This window comes from Hyalella azteca, unplaced genomic scaffold, assembly GCF_000764305.2.
Source record: "Hyalella azteca isolate HAZT.00-mixed unplaced genomic scaffold, Hazt_2.0.2 contig2444, whole genome shotgun sequence".
Classification (NCBI taxonomy): domain Eukaryota; kingdom Metazoa; phylum Arthropoda; class Malacostraca; order Amphipoda; family Hyalellidae; genus Hyalella; species Hyalella azteca.
In genome coordinates this window covers 293,299-307,798 of record NW_025932718.1, presented here as the reverse complement: position 1 = coordinate 307,798, position 14,500 = coordinate 293,299, and the positions used below count along the sequence as shown (strand labels likewise).

Sequence of the window (14,500 nt, the reverse complement as noted above, 5' to 3'; positions counted from 1 at the left end):
GCCTGTTGCGCTACTGTAATACATTGATTATTGATAGGTACGTATTTTCGACCTCGTTGGTGAGGGCCATTACTTTACTGATTGTGCAATTTTTTGGAATTTGTTTGGATAATTAAAAGAATTGTACACTAAATTTAATGTACTAGGTACAGTAGAATACTCAGCATAATGTTGTTACATGGAATACTGTGGAGGGGGGGGGGGATAATCTTGCTGCGCACATTTAATTCGTTTTACTCGTCTTCAAAAGCAAATATTTACGACCAGGGCTTGAAATGACGAGGAGCGATCGAACAGCTTAAGACAAGGACAACTGGGACATCCCATTAACAAATTGAAAGCAGTTGTATGTTTAATTAGTTCATGAACATGATGCCTGCATGCTACCTAAGAGGCAGCTTCTGCAGCTTCTTTGCAGTAAGAAGCTTCAGCATATGCACCAGTGTTGCTGGCAGAGAATGCGTCAGCTGGATTCTGTCGTGAAATTGCCAGCTATCAATTAACTGCAAAAAACAGTTACTTACGCTTCACCAGGTCCGCTTGGAATCTCGTTAAAAAAATAATCTAGCAGAAAGTAAACTTCAATAACTCATGACATTACCAACAAAGACAGTGTACTGCATCAGCTAATTTTCAGTTAATTAGTGAATATTGGCCATATTGCATCATTCGCTTTGAATCAGCTCATGTCATCAAATAAGCATTGTTAATAATTCCTACGGGCATTATTAACAAAATAATTATGTACTTGTGCCACCAGTAAATATTGAGATATCTCATTCAATTTTTATTATATACCCAGGTGAAGAGGACAACTTCTAGACTCTAGAGGGCGAAAGCACATGAAAATTGTATTCAATTTTTCCAATTATTTCATTGGCACCCTTATATTGAGGCTAACGTGCGATTGCTGTATCTTTGTGAGAGAAGTGTAGATAGATGCAGATGCTGATATAATCTCTAGAATAGGGTATCTGTAAAGCCGGAGCTCTAAGCTAACTTCATCAGCATTCATCAGTATCGAATGGCAGTTTGAGTTAACAGGACGCTACTCTAATCTTCTCGTGAATCTGAGAGCTTTTTCTTCGGTATAAGCAGTTCTATGTAGACCTTAAATTTTGGGATTAGTTAAAAAAATTCAGTTCCCGTGCAGATACGTATTGAAATCATGAATTGGTCAAACATTGAATAAATAAACGATGAATTTGTGTAGCCTAAAATGGTTTTCTTTCAACAATAATGCAGAAAATGGTCTCGCTATAACTTACTATGGGTGTTTTATCTAAATGTGATAGCCTGACTACAAAATGAGAGATCTTGTCGCTGGCATTGTCGCATTGATTATTGAAAGTTGACTGATAACTGCTACACAGAAAGCAAGAAATGTTATTTACTCGCGAAGTAAAATAATTTAATTCGTATATTATTAATTAAATGTTCCTATATATTGAAAAATGTTGTTAAAACGCACAGTTGATTACATTGCTTTTTTGTTTCATATTCGTTCGTATGAACTCACTTTTTATTATTTGTTGAGCAACATCCACTGATTTAGACATGATGTCTTTGCCAAAGACCTACATTGATGGCTTCCACGATCCAAACGAAGTCAGGAAATTAAAGTACAGACGCATTGGAAACACAGGCGAGTCTTGTCATTTGGAAAATCCGTGGTTCATTGTATTTTTAATTTCTTATGTGATATTGTTCAGAAACATTTGTTCTTATTTGCCCTAAAAATTTTATTTGGACAAATAATTAATAATGGATGAGTAATAATGGATTAATAATAATCTTCATCGGGATCCTCACTTTCGCAAAAATTTCTGCATACTTGAAATTGGTAGGAAGTAATGAAAAACTAATTTCAACGATTATGACAGGATATGATTTTTATCGACAATTCGGCATTGGCGCCATTTATGATCTTATATTGGGAGACAGATATGGAAGCGAGCCACATCGGCATTGGAGGATGTTCTGCCGGCGGCGAGTATGGCGACGTGGCTGAGGAGGAGAGCATCTTAACCATAGTCGAGGCCGTCAGGAGAGGGATCAATTATATTGACACATCGCCTGCTTACGGCTGTGGCAGGAGCGAGGAAATCATTGGAAAAGTAAGAAAAATTATCACATGAGATAGGAAAAGGTATCCTTATTTCCAGAACTGTTCAAAATATATATCATATATGTGTAACATTGTTGGAAGTAGTTTCAGAAAATGAAAAAAAACACATGTCATGTAAAAAACTTATATTGTTCCTCTTGCTAATCGTAACCAGGAGACTCTTATAGACACCTTACAAGTTCGTTTGTGTATTGTTTCAAAACTCTCATTTAATCTCAAAGCTGAACTTGACATGGATGTCCTTAATTGCAGGCTCTACGCCAGCTCCCTCGTCGATCTTATTACATCGCCACCAAAGTTGGCCGATACGGAAGCACCTGGAAGGACATGTTTGATTTTTCAGCTGTGCGGACCGAGCAAAGCGTCACCTCTAGTTTGAAGCGACTGGGAGTTGAATATATTGACCTTGTGCAAGTTCATGATTTGGAGTTCGTTGATGATATAAATCAAATCCTTGAAGAAACTCTTCCTACTCTTAGAAAAATGGTGGAACAAGGAAAAGTTAGGTCAGTATACTAGCTAATTTTTCTCTATGAAAATGAACAAAAAGTCTGTTATAGATTTTATATTTAATTAGAATTCTTCTTTTCCTTAACAACGTAATCGACCAGGACCAGGTGGGTCACGCATTTCAAGAGTTGCTGGTATTTGTCATAACCTATGTGTTTTGGCTGTGGAAATTTTTGTAAAAAAGAACAAGGTAAACCAAAATATTTATTGACGCGGGAAAATTGTGATGTCCACAACTTGGAAACGCGAGGCCTAAGGCGCCACAAGAGTTACGTGGATGAAATTTTATTTCAAAATAAAAGGACGCCACATTCTTCTTTTTTTAGGTACATCGGCATTACTGGGTATCCTTTGTCTTTCCTCAAGCGGGTTGTCGAATTATCTACAACACGCATAGACACGGTGCTCAGCTACTGCCGCTGTACAATGATGGACCAGGAACTGCTTAACTATTCATCCTTTTTCCAGGTGTGTAATGGCTCATTGGTAATAATTAGTAATGCGATATGACCTATGTGCTTTATCCCGTTATTTATCTAGTCATTAACGCCTAATTTCTTTTAGGAAAGTAGTGTAATTTATTACATTATTTTAGTATATTAATACCAAATACCACTTTGATGAATTTTTCAACATCACATACTGTTCTTTAAACATCATTATCAAAGTTGATGCTATTAATCGCAGTTGTTATTGATATTTTCAACCGCCTCTGTATATCAACCGAATTCAGAAAACGTAATCAAAAAGTTTGTAAAATACATTTTTTAGTCGCGGGGGCTGGGTATTTTGAACGCCTCTATTACTGGCATGAGTCTACTGACGTCACAAGGTCCACCGAGCTGGCATCCGGCAACTGAAGAAATCAAAGTCGCCGCTAAAGAAGCTGCGCTTTTTTGCAAGGTAGATATTAAATATTCAAATAAAACTTTAGAAAATTCGTACAATATGTACTTCCAATTTATTTACTTCTTAGGTGTTTCATAATTCATATTTATTATTATATTTAGTCAACTGTCTTCATGCGAACCGTCTGTGCCCATTAATGCTGCAAAGTATATTAACTGTTTTTTTCGTCAAAAATTAAAAATTTATTTTTATTTATACATATGACTAATATTCATAAATATTTTAAAGTCATATAACTTCATAAAAATAAATTTGATTCTCCATGCTGCAAATCATCGTGCATACTCAGATTGTTTCAGAGTGGATGAGTGAGCTGGTTAGAGATTGTGCTGACTTAAGGGAATTTTCAATATACGATTAAATTTCTACTTTTGCTGCTAAAATTTTTCAAACATGGCAAGATAACGAAGACTTAATTCCTCGAACATTATTTGTTAGCTCAGAATATATAATTTTCATGGAATTTCAAGCCTTTGCAATAAGTTTGTAATATATTTGATAGAGTCGAGGCTTGGATCTTGCCAACGTCGCTACTCAGTTCACGCTGAGCGTGTCGCCCGCTGCAGTGAACATCTTGGGGTGCAACAATAGGAACATTCTCCTTAGAAATATTGAAGCTGCTACGTCTGTACTAACGGAAACCCAGCAACAAATCGTCGAAGAAATTCAAAGGTATATATATATATATATATATACACAGTCCACTTTATCTTAAATTTTACTTTCTATGAGCAATTATCCCAAATGTATCAGGGTTTGTTGTGACTTATTCACAGAGCTGGGCAGCGCTACTTGGAAATGTAGCGGCGCTACCGCTACCGCTACATGCTCTAAATGTAGCGGGCGCTACCGCTACCGCTACACCCACTAGATTGTAACGGGCGCTACCGCTACCGCTACAGTAAAATGTAGTACCCCTTATTTGCCGTTTTCTATTAATTCCACGTTTTCTTTCATTTTTTTTTTAAATTTACACGAACAAAAAGGTCTTAGATTTCTGTTTTACATAAGTGTGCCAAGTTTCAAAACGATCCGTTTGTAAACAAAAAAGTTTTGTTGGAGGGTAGCCAGTCCCCTTTGGTAAAATCTAAAGGCTTTATCTATAAATGTAGCGGTAGCGCTGTAGCGGCAAAACCTCGTATCGCTACTTAAATATGTAGCGGGCGCTACCGCTACCGCTACATTGCCTTAAATGTAGAGCCGCTACCGCTACTGAAAATGTAGCGGCCGCTAGTAGCGGCCGCTACATGTAGCGCGCTACTGCCCACCTCTGCTTATTCAATGTACTGTGTTCGATATAACTTTCAAAATACGGTCTAACCGGCGTTTTAATGGACGGTGCCCAGTAGAATTAAACCGTGTTGCTGTTCTTTTACAAGTACGTTTCAAATTTCGTATGACATATCTGAGACATAATAAATAAGTTAAGTCATAGACATAATATATGATAAATGAGACATATCTTCAATTTCACGGGGAAGCCGCCCACTTAAATGCTGGTAAGGCTGTTTTTAGGCGTTTTTCACGAACATTGAATGAATTTTATTCATTCGAGTTGTTCATTTTTTTAGTATCCCATTATGACAAGAATCTTTTCGTGATGAAAGGCCTAATAAATTTTTAGAATCCTGTTGATTTATAAAATTTTCTTATACAAAATTTAGTCGCAGGCTACAGGTGATTTTCAATCTTGAAGAATGAAGATAAGGTCAATGAATTATTTCGAGTAGAATAATTATTCACCGAATTATTATTACGCGTTTCAGAAAAATCTTCGGCCCGTTGAAGCAGACTCACTGGGAGGGCGTGGAGATAGAAGAGCGGAAACAAGCCTTGCTCTCCCTTACCGCTGAACCTGCACGCTAATTATAACGCGTCGCATGTTACGCTTTATTGCGTACCGCACACTTGGAACGCGTCACATGTTACATAGCTGATAACGCGTCACATGTTACACGTTATTGCATACTGCACACTTAAAACGAGTCACATGTTACGCTTCATTGCATATTGCACACTTAAAACGCGTCACATGTTACGCTTTATTGCATACTGCACACTTAAAACGCGTCACATGTTACGCTTCATTGCATACTGCACACTTGAAACGCGTCACATGTTACATAGCTGATAACGCGTCACATGTTACACGTTATTGCATACTGCACACTTAAAACGAGTCACATGTTACGCTTTATTGCATACTGCACACTTGAAACTCGTCAAATGTAACGCTTTATTGCATACTGCACACTTAAAACGCGTCACATGTTACGCTTTATTGCATACTGCACACTAAAACTCGTCACATGTTGTTGCATATTACACGTTAATAACACGTCATATGTTACACGTTATTGCATATTACACATTCGTGTCACATGTTAACCATATGTATGATGCGCATTATATCTGCGTTATTTAAATAAAACAGCGTTCTGAGTTCTTTGTTTATTCTATATGCTAAAGCTGCTCTATCAATTTCGTATGTAGTGCTACATAATAATTAGAAATTATGCTCTTTTTACTCATTGGATTTTGTGCTCCATAATGTATACATGATTATTTCTTTCTATTGTTATTTAAGTTCTATGATTTTTATGTGGTCGGTGTCTGATATGTGGAAATTTTATAATATGCTGCTGAATAAAACTGTCTATTGTTGAAACTCACTGATACTGATTTACCATCTAATTTTAAGAGTCGTCGAATAGATTCCGTGGCGTATATCAACATTCTTCAATGTAATAAATCAGACATTGGGGTAGGGTTCAGACGTGAGCCAGCAGCAAGTGCGACTCGGAAAGCCCACGAACCAAGAATTTGATGCAAGACTTGAAGAAGCTGTTCGAGTAAGCTAAACTCAGACTAATTCAACACGTACTTGCGTGGTTAGACAGCCGGTGGCGCTTGCGAAGAGTGGTTGTGCAGTGTCAATTCGTTTCGTGAGTTCGGAGACATTCTCTAATTCGATGCTCTTGGTAAAGTGATATCGTCTTGGCATTAGGGCCGTGGAATTGGGAAAAGGTTTAGGATGATTATTCTCCGTTGCTTGAGCGGTTCTTCTTATAGACGCAGGAGAGCTTGGCAGACACCACCGATCGATATCGCCCGACCTTGAAAGCGTCTAGAATCTAGTTTTAACTCAGGGTCCCTGAAAGTGAAAACGTAAATGCTTGGAGAAAATGAAACAGCTGATCTAGGGTCTGCAAACAGTGTTCCAAAGTAACTCCTTTATCTCGTTGAAGTCTTGTATCCTTGTTGATATTAATATTATTTCTTGATATACTTGATAGAAAATTAAAGTTCCGGAGGGCAATTGGAATTTTTCACCAAATTTGAACTTGGTGATCAAGTTCAAAGTTGGAGCGAAATTCATTCAAACTATCCGAACGGTGCTGTTTTTTACTTGACGGAAGATTATGATGAAAGAATTTGGTTACGAATTTCACAAATTACAAAATTTAGTACGGTATTAGCCCTTTTATGAGTTGTTCATGATCCCAATTAAATCTATCAAGCCAGGTCAGCGACCTATTAGTCTGACAAGCTCGATAAGGTCTGCGTCATTTCTGTTTATTCTGAGTACGTTATTGAATTTTACGTTGAATTCCCTTATCATGGATTAAAATTTGTTCACAATAATGTTTCTTAATAGTATTCATTTATTTAAAAAAATAAGAATTACTGGACAGTTTTTAGAATTAAATTTATCAACTGATAAGCAGTGCTTGTATCAGAGAAGTAATACACCAACTGCCTGTAACGTGCATGGACTATTTTCGGCTCTTGAATAAGATTTGAGTCTAATGCTGCCATTACTCTGATCTCAATATGAATATTGATTCCCAATATATTCTCACACTCTTCCAGACGAACATTCCATAATGTCGTTATTTTCTACTCAATGAAACAGTCATTATTCCATCACCATTAGATACTTTCTATCCATCATGGCCACTGCTGTAGCATATCTACCTTAATCATTTTCTTCTGAATGGACATATATCATTTTTACGCATGAACTTTTAAATTCGCTCTTTACATTGTTCAATTCGCTTGAAACCCATTCTTGAAAGTTACTTTGAATTTCATAAATGTTATTATGCATAAATATAATAGATTTTTATTACGTAATGTAATATTATTATATCTCATGATGCCCCGTACAGTTCGCATGAAAGTTGTTGAGTTTTGCTCACGCATCATCAGCGTTTAAACGTCACCTCCGTTATCAAGAGATTTAGATGACCTACAATTAAACTTTTAATCCGAAAGTTCATGCTCCCACAGTCTAGACATGTAGTCTGGTTAGTTCTGGTATAAATGCGAGGCGTCTCTTATTTGTTTTAATCCAAGTGCACTTGGCTGCATGCTTCGATTTAAAACAAGCTACGTATTAGATTAAACAATATGCCGGTTTCATTGAAGACCGAATAATACGTTTTATTGACAATTTTTCTTATTAGTTTTTCCAACATATTGAATATATTGAATAATATTTTTCTATGAAAAATTATTCGAATAAATAAATATATCAAATAAATATTTTAATGATTGTAAATTCTCTGGCTTTCAATGAAACCTGTTAAAAAGAACAAATTCTACCAACCTATACCGATTAAACAATAATGTACTACGCTTGCTAAAAAAGATTGTACAGCCAACTGTTTGGCTATGGCGGGCAACTGAGTGAAAGCTACTTGACGCCCGATCTCAAATCGTTGGCAATTGTGTTAATTTTTCTTCCAGTTTTTAGGAAGCACAAATCTGTTGGGAAAATTAAAAAATTCAACAGCAATTTCGCATAATTATTTCAACAAACTTGAATTGCCATGGTTCATAAATGAGTTTTACTTTTTTTTCATATCGCTTGATGTATTTGTTGAAGGATAATAATATAGTGCAGGTGATAATTCATGACAGATGTACGATTCTAATCGATTTCACCTGTCCGAAATTTGATTTACCACTTGAGACGATTCCTTTTGTTCTCATTTTCGTTCGATAAAAATGGTGGATTTACCAACATATGTGGAAGGCTTCCACAACGTGGATAGACTGAAGAAACTTCGTTACAACAAATTTGGAAAAACAGGTAAAAAGAACAGCTACATTTTATGAAAAATTTTGCCATTAAGAGTTTTTGATCCGACATCAACAGTCAATCTAAGCTTACTAAAACTGGCATAATAAATTTGCTTACTTCTCTGACTGCTATTTTTGATCACTATATTAGGCGATGCCTTCTGAACGAAAACGCCAAAATTTATCCCGTAAATACAGTATCACTAGACAAATCCAAAAGATTGCTAATTTAGACCATTGAAAATGTATGGGTTCAATCATAATACTAATACAAGAATATAAATCCAAGAATATTTAAATAAAAATTTTCTGCATTTGATGTTCAATTGAGGAGAGTTTTTGAATTTGTCCGTTGAACAAATCGTCGCATAAATCAAGTGTATTTCAGACATGGTACAGACATGGTTTTAGGAGTAAATTTTAAGCATAGTTTTCCTCTACCCAACAAAAGTATTTATTAAACCCTACTGGCTTAATATCGAGTACTAGTAAAGTCTGAGTTGTGAGTGAGTTCTGTCCTGCGATTAACCTTTCTCTCGAGCTTATAAGTTATAACACTTGAAAAGCGTGTATATGTCGTGCCGCAATCGCAGTACAAAATATACGGAATCGGCAGTTTGCCGAATGTGTAGAATCAGCATTTCTATACTATAGGAATCTGGGATTAGGTCAGTCAGCCAAGTTATTTTTTTAATATTTAAATATAAAGAAACTTGACCGAACTTGACCTAAACTTTTCTAACTCTAACTGTCGATTTATGTTCTAAGTCTGACGTCCGATTTTCTGAATCAGCAGCGAAATGCTGATTCTACGGATTCGGCAAACTGGCTACCGATTCCATAGAATCGTCAATTCCGCGATTTCGGCACGACGTGTATATGCTTCAACGCATTCTCCACTATATACGTTGCTCTCTCTTTCTAATTTTAAAATTTTCTCATGTGTAACTGATTGTTCTATAAAATTATGATGATTTAATATATAATTCAACGATGATGTTCATTTATGCTACCTAGACATGGTAGTAAGCCACATCGGGCTGGGAGGTTGCTCGGCTGGTGGAGAGTACGGCCCCGTGGACGAGGCTGTCAGCGTGCAAACCATCGTCGAGGCCGTCAGAAACGGAGTCAATTTCCTGGACACTTCCCCGGCTTATGGTTGCGGCAGAGGGGAGGAAGTCTTTGCTAAGGTAACCTATCTCAGAGGATCATTCAATAATATACATTATATAAAGAATTCATGCTTGCTTATATAATCTCTATTTATTTTGAATTTATGTGGTAATTTTGTCCACCTGTACATGTTTATCAATAATAATTTTTCATCGTGGCAATAAAATAACATTCATGTAAATTATTATTTCTCATGTCATTCATGAAATTAGTATGATTAAGATCTAATTTTAGCTTCAAAAGCATTGCGAGCAAATTTTTATTTTTTGTTAATAGAAGGCATTTCTTTATGTTTTTCCAAACAGGCTCTGAAGCAGATCCCTAGAAAGGCGTACTACATTTGCACCAAAGTCGGTCGCTATAAAACCACCTGGTATGAAAAGTTCGACTTCTCAGCCGAGAAAACTTTGGAAAGCATCGATGAAAGTCTGCAACGACTTGGGATTGATTACGTGGACCTACTTTTGATAAACGATTTAGAATTTGCAGTCGATACTCAACAGATTGTGAAGGAAACGCTTCCAGCTCTGAATCAAATTATCAAACGAGGCAAAGCCAGGTTCTACTTTTTCTAATATTGCTAAGAGTATCTTCTTTTCCATAAATCGATTGCATTTCACTTAATAGAGCAAGAAGGTCAAAGCTAAGGAAACCAATATTAATGTTTGAAGAGTGCTTTAAATGTAGGCCAGGCTCAAAATAAATTTAGCTAGCTTAGATACATTGTAATGATGATTTATTCGCCAATTGCAGATGCAGTGCTGTGAGGATTTATTTATTCACCAATTTCAGATACATTGGAGTGAGCGGCTACCCGTTATCAACCCTAAAGCGCGTGGTTGAGTTGACTAACGTACACGTGGATGTGGTGTTGTCGCACTGCCGCTGCACTCTGCTTGACACAGAGCTGCTCAACTATGTTCCTTTCTTCCAAGTACTTCAATTAGAAAATAAATGGTGTTTCTGTATGTCAATGCATAGGAAATGCTGCTATAGCATATAGTGGGGTACAATTTTAATTAACATATATCTGCCCTCTTAGCATGATTTTGGATGCGGTGCACAGATTTTATTTAGAATTGGGCACTTATTTTTTATGCAAATTTATATTTAAACCTATCCAGAGTAACGGATAACAATATTGGAGACCCTGTTATCACAAACTTGTCACTGTAAAATACTATGCAAATGACTGACTAAACCTTAAACGTTGACACAATTTGCGGTGATCACGGCGAATAGAACCATTTTTATTGGATATTGTTATCTTAGCCATTGAACAATACAACAGCGTTTAGATCAACAACCTGTCTATGCACAGAGTTGTGCGAAACATTTTATTAACCTGATAATGTAACGCAGAGCAAGGGAGTTGGGATCATCAATTCGTCGGTGACGGCCATGCGGCTGCTGTCGAGCTCTGGTCCGCCCCAGTGGCACCCAGCGTCCTCACAGCTCAGGAACATCTGTTGTCAGGCCGCCAAGCTGTCTAAGGTAACTTTTTTCAAGAAATAAAATTTTCAGAAGTTGCGTATCAACACCTCTTATGACCTAGATCAGTTATAAATGTAAAATGAAAATTGCTCTCTCGGTGAACCCGCGTGTACTTTTCAGCAAAATTAATGCTCGAATTCAATATTGTTTGATAATTCTTCTGAACACTTTGTTGACGATATACTGTCCACAGAAGACAAAATGAAGTCTCTTTTTAATTTATTTACTAAGATTCTTTCATTCTAGAGTCGAGGAGTTGAATTGGCAGGGCTGGCGGCACAGTTCAGCGTCATGAGTCCTGGCGTTGACATTCACATCCTGGGCTGCGACAACATCGAGATTTTCGCAGAAATTTTCGAGTTGGTGACCGAACCTCCCTCAGACGAGCGACAGAAACTCATGCAGGAGGTGCAGGAGTAAGTATATGAGGCTCTATTCAAGACTAAAAAGCGTGATAAATCCGATGTATTATAGTGATATTGTAGTTTTCACATAGAAATTAGGGCAAGCTTGCGAATTTCGTTTCAGTTTTTTAAAAGAGATTAAATTTTGATTGATGTGCATTTTGCGCATCAATCGATAGAATGAGCGATTCGACAGAAATTTGACAATTTTAATTAGTTTCTCATTACCTTCACGCAGCCCATCAGCAAACATTTTGTAAAACTAGGAAATATTTCCTATGTAACCTCTCATCACTCAATTAATTTGGACGAACATTCTTAAATTCTATAGTCTATTTAACATGGAATTAATGAGTTTTTGAGCCGATTGTGCAATCACTATTCAAGAACTCAGAGTATTAGCGAAGGGTCTGATTTCAATTTGTCATTTCGCAGTTTGTTGAAGACTGTGCGGGTTCGTAACTGGGAGGGAGGTGAGATCAGCGACTACCTGAACGCTCTTGCGCTGTCCAGCAGGCCTTCCGATGCGGTGCGACGGTACAGCGGCAACTTCCAAATAGTGCATGGCCAAAAATCTGCATAATGCTCGCCAGATTTAGTTGCAAGGGTAACATTTTCAAGCCACTTGGCTGTTTTTTCATTTTTCAAGCCCTATTCACATTTTCAAGCCACTTGGCTGTTTCGTATTGCCACTTGGCAATACGAAATGCAGCCATTGTGCTGGAAATAAGTTGTTATTTATTGAATTAACGTATTGATAGAAAGCTGCGTAGATTTGTAACTAATTTTTGTTATAAAGAAAAGTATTGTAATGAGCTAGATTTGATACAAATTTTGATGACAATAAGGTAACGGAAATGTAAACGTTTTAGCTCGGTTAAAGTCAAACTTGGATCAACGGTTTTTCCGGTGCCCTCCTTTGAACTCGAGACTGGGTAAATGGGCGAATAAGTTCCTAGGCTATGTTAACTCGACAGTATGAGAAATGTTCTGCAAGAACTAAATCTGATAATTTTAAGAGATCCCTAAAAAAGTACTTCTATATGAAGTTGTATTACCGTCGTCTAATACTGCTAGTCATACAGACTTTTGTGTCATTTTACTTAGAAATATTTGCTCAAACATGTCTACAAGCTTTATAGATATCATTTTCGTATTTGTTATTAAAAATGAAATTATTTGTTGAAGCCTTTGATTCCGAATTCACGACACGAGTGTAAGAGACCAAAACTTTGTCACTGTTGGATGCCAATGAGACATCGGTCACGGTATGCAATTATTGTATTCGAGTATTTTGAGCATGTAAAATGATTACCTTATTTCTGGTCCGATTTTCAGAAAATTTTTCATCGAAGGGAAGGCCTATAGGCTGAGAGACACCATGCAATAAATATTAACGATATATATTTATTTTACGTTTTATTCAATAACAATTTTAGCTTTGCAATTAATTACAATTGTTGTTATGTGTTTGATTAGTCATACTTAATTGATTTAATCAACTAAGTATAACTTTCAATCATACTTAATTGATTAACCTATTTATAACTTTTATTGAACTTCGACAGCATAAGTTAAACCTTGATTCGATCCTTAATATAGTTTATTAGCTTTGGATCAATTCTGTCGTTCAAGATAATTATTCGTTTGCTACACAAAGTTTTGCTCTTTTCATTAGAATTATCATGATTAATCTGCTTAGTGATATATGTATACTTTAATCTGGACAACGACATGAATACAATGCATTTAAACGATATTCAACATTCCCAGTTTCCCCAAGATAATGATGCAAAACATGAACGGAATATCCTTAATTTTTGCTTAAGCATTGAACGTCTACAGCTGCGCGTCACGAACAAAACATTGGCTTTTAAGTATTTTGTTTTTGGATTTTCATTATTTATAATTTAACGTGCGCACTCGATTGTAAATCTTTGGGCTCAGAAAAATTAAAATAAGTGGAGAAGTAATGTGAATTTTTAAACGACTTCAGGCTTTATATCCCTTCAGGAGGGACTTCAGACGCGTGTCTGTGCTCGTCAGAAGTCCTATGAGATTTTGCGCTCATAGGGGCATTGTTCCTGAGCGCCCCACCGCTGAGCTCGCGGTGTCTGACTGCACACCTCAGTTGTGGGGTTAAGTTATTATGTAGGTAGGGTTCCTTAGTCCTTACATTAAGTTATTATATAGGTAGGGTTCCTTACATTTCCCGTCTCTGTCTCTCTCGTGCGGGCGGCCGACGTCCCGTGTAAGTGACCTCTTGTTCGAGTGTTCATCTTGACTTACGGTGCGAGATCGCTAAATAGCTGAAGTGCTAGTAAACACGTGGCCACTCAACTAACTATAACTAGGCTCGGAGAATTATGGATATATTGCTTACGTTCAAACAACCATCGGTTATTATATGCCTCACGTGCCAGCTGATTGAACTATTTACTTGATAAAGACGCTAAAGTCTCATTATATTTTCTACAGTAATTTGATATATTTATAATCAATATAAGTGAGAACGCCTTATTTAATAACACCGCTAAAATAGATGCTCATAACTTTCAACGGACGAAAATGGTCTGAAAGCAAAGGGGCCTGAAGTCCTGAAAAGTGAGAGTGATAAAATAGATATGTAGTGGTACCATAGAACCGCAGGAGAAGAGTTGGGTGAGAAGGAATCCTATATCTAATACCCGGATTATCACGACATTTGTATTCAATATTTTGTGTAGAGGAACACATCAGACACAGTACTTAAGAAAATACTGTGACAATGTGGGATGAATGAGGCTTTGACACC

General features: G+C 36.8%; 2 protein-coding genes across 2 annotated transcripts; both read left to right on the top strand.

The window, feature by feature from the left end:
- Positions 1-1,472: 1,472 nt before the first annotated feature.
- On the top strand, positions 1,473-6,216 carry LOC108671303 (L-galactose dehydrogenase). Its single transcript, XM_018158816.2, has 7 exons — positions 1,473-1,645; positions 1,945-2,117; positions 2,381-2,634; positions 2,965-3,106; positions 3,410-3,541; positions 4,050-4,219; positions 5,314-6,216. The coding sequence occupies exons 1-7, from the start codon at positions 1,558-1,560 to the stop codon at positions 5,411-5,413; spliced, it is 1,059 nt and encodes a 352-aa protein (XP_018014305.1). The 5' UTR covers positions 1,473-1,557; the 3' UTR covers positions 5,414-6,216.
- A 2,134-nt stretch (positions 6,217-8,350) lies between these two features.
- On the top strand, positions 8,351-12,889 carry LOC108671319 (L-galactose dehydrogenase). Its single transcript, XM_018158840.2, has 7 exons — positions 8,351-8,645; positions 9,653-9,825; positions 10,114-10,367; positions 10,601-10,742; positions 11,171-11,302; positions 11,549-11,718; positions 12,142-12,889. Exons 1-7 carry the CDS (start codon positions 8,561-8,563, stop codon positions 12,287-12,289), a joined length of 1,104 nt encoding a protein of 367 aa, XP_018014329.1. The 5' UTR covers positions 8,351-8,560; the 3' UTR covers positions 12,290-12,889.
- Positions 12,890-14,500: the final 1,611 nt, after the last annotated feature.

Bases quoted from the DNA above. Each gene is read 5' to 3' on its own strand.
- LOC108671303 (XM_018158816.2), top strand. From the start codon at position 1,558: ATGATGTCTTTGCCAAAGACCTACATTGATGGCTTCCACGATCCAAAC. The intron at 1,646-1,944 runs GCGAGTCTTGTC...ATTGGGAGACAG, and splicing joins CAGACGCATTGGAAACACAG to ATATGGAAGCGAGCCACATC. The intron at 2,118-2,380 runs GTAAGAAAAATT...CCTTAATTGCAG, and splicing joins GCGAGGAAATCATTGGAAAA to GCTCTACGCCAGCTCCCTCG.
- LOC108671319 (XM_018158840.2), top strand. From the start codon at position 8,561: ATGGTGGATTTACCAACATATGTGGAAGGCTTCCACAACGTGGATAGA. The intron at 8,646-9,652 runs GTAAAAAGAACA...TATGCTACCTAG, and splicing joins CAACAAATTTGGAAAAACAG to ACATGGTAGTAAGCCACATC. The intron at 11,303-11,548 runs GTAACTTTTTTC...CTTTCATTCTAG, and splicing joins AGGCCGCCAAGCTGTCTAAG to AGTCGAGGAGTTGAATTGGC.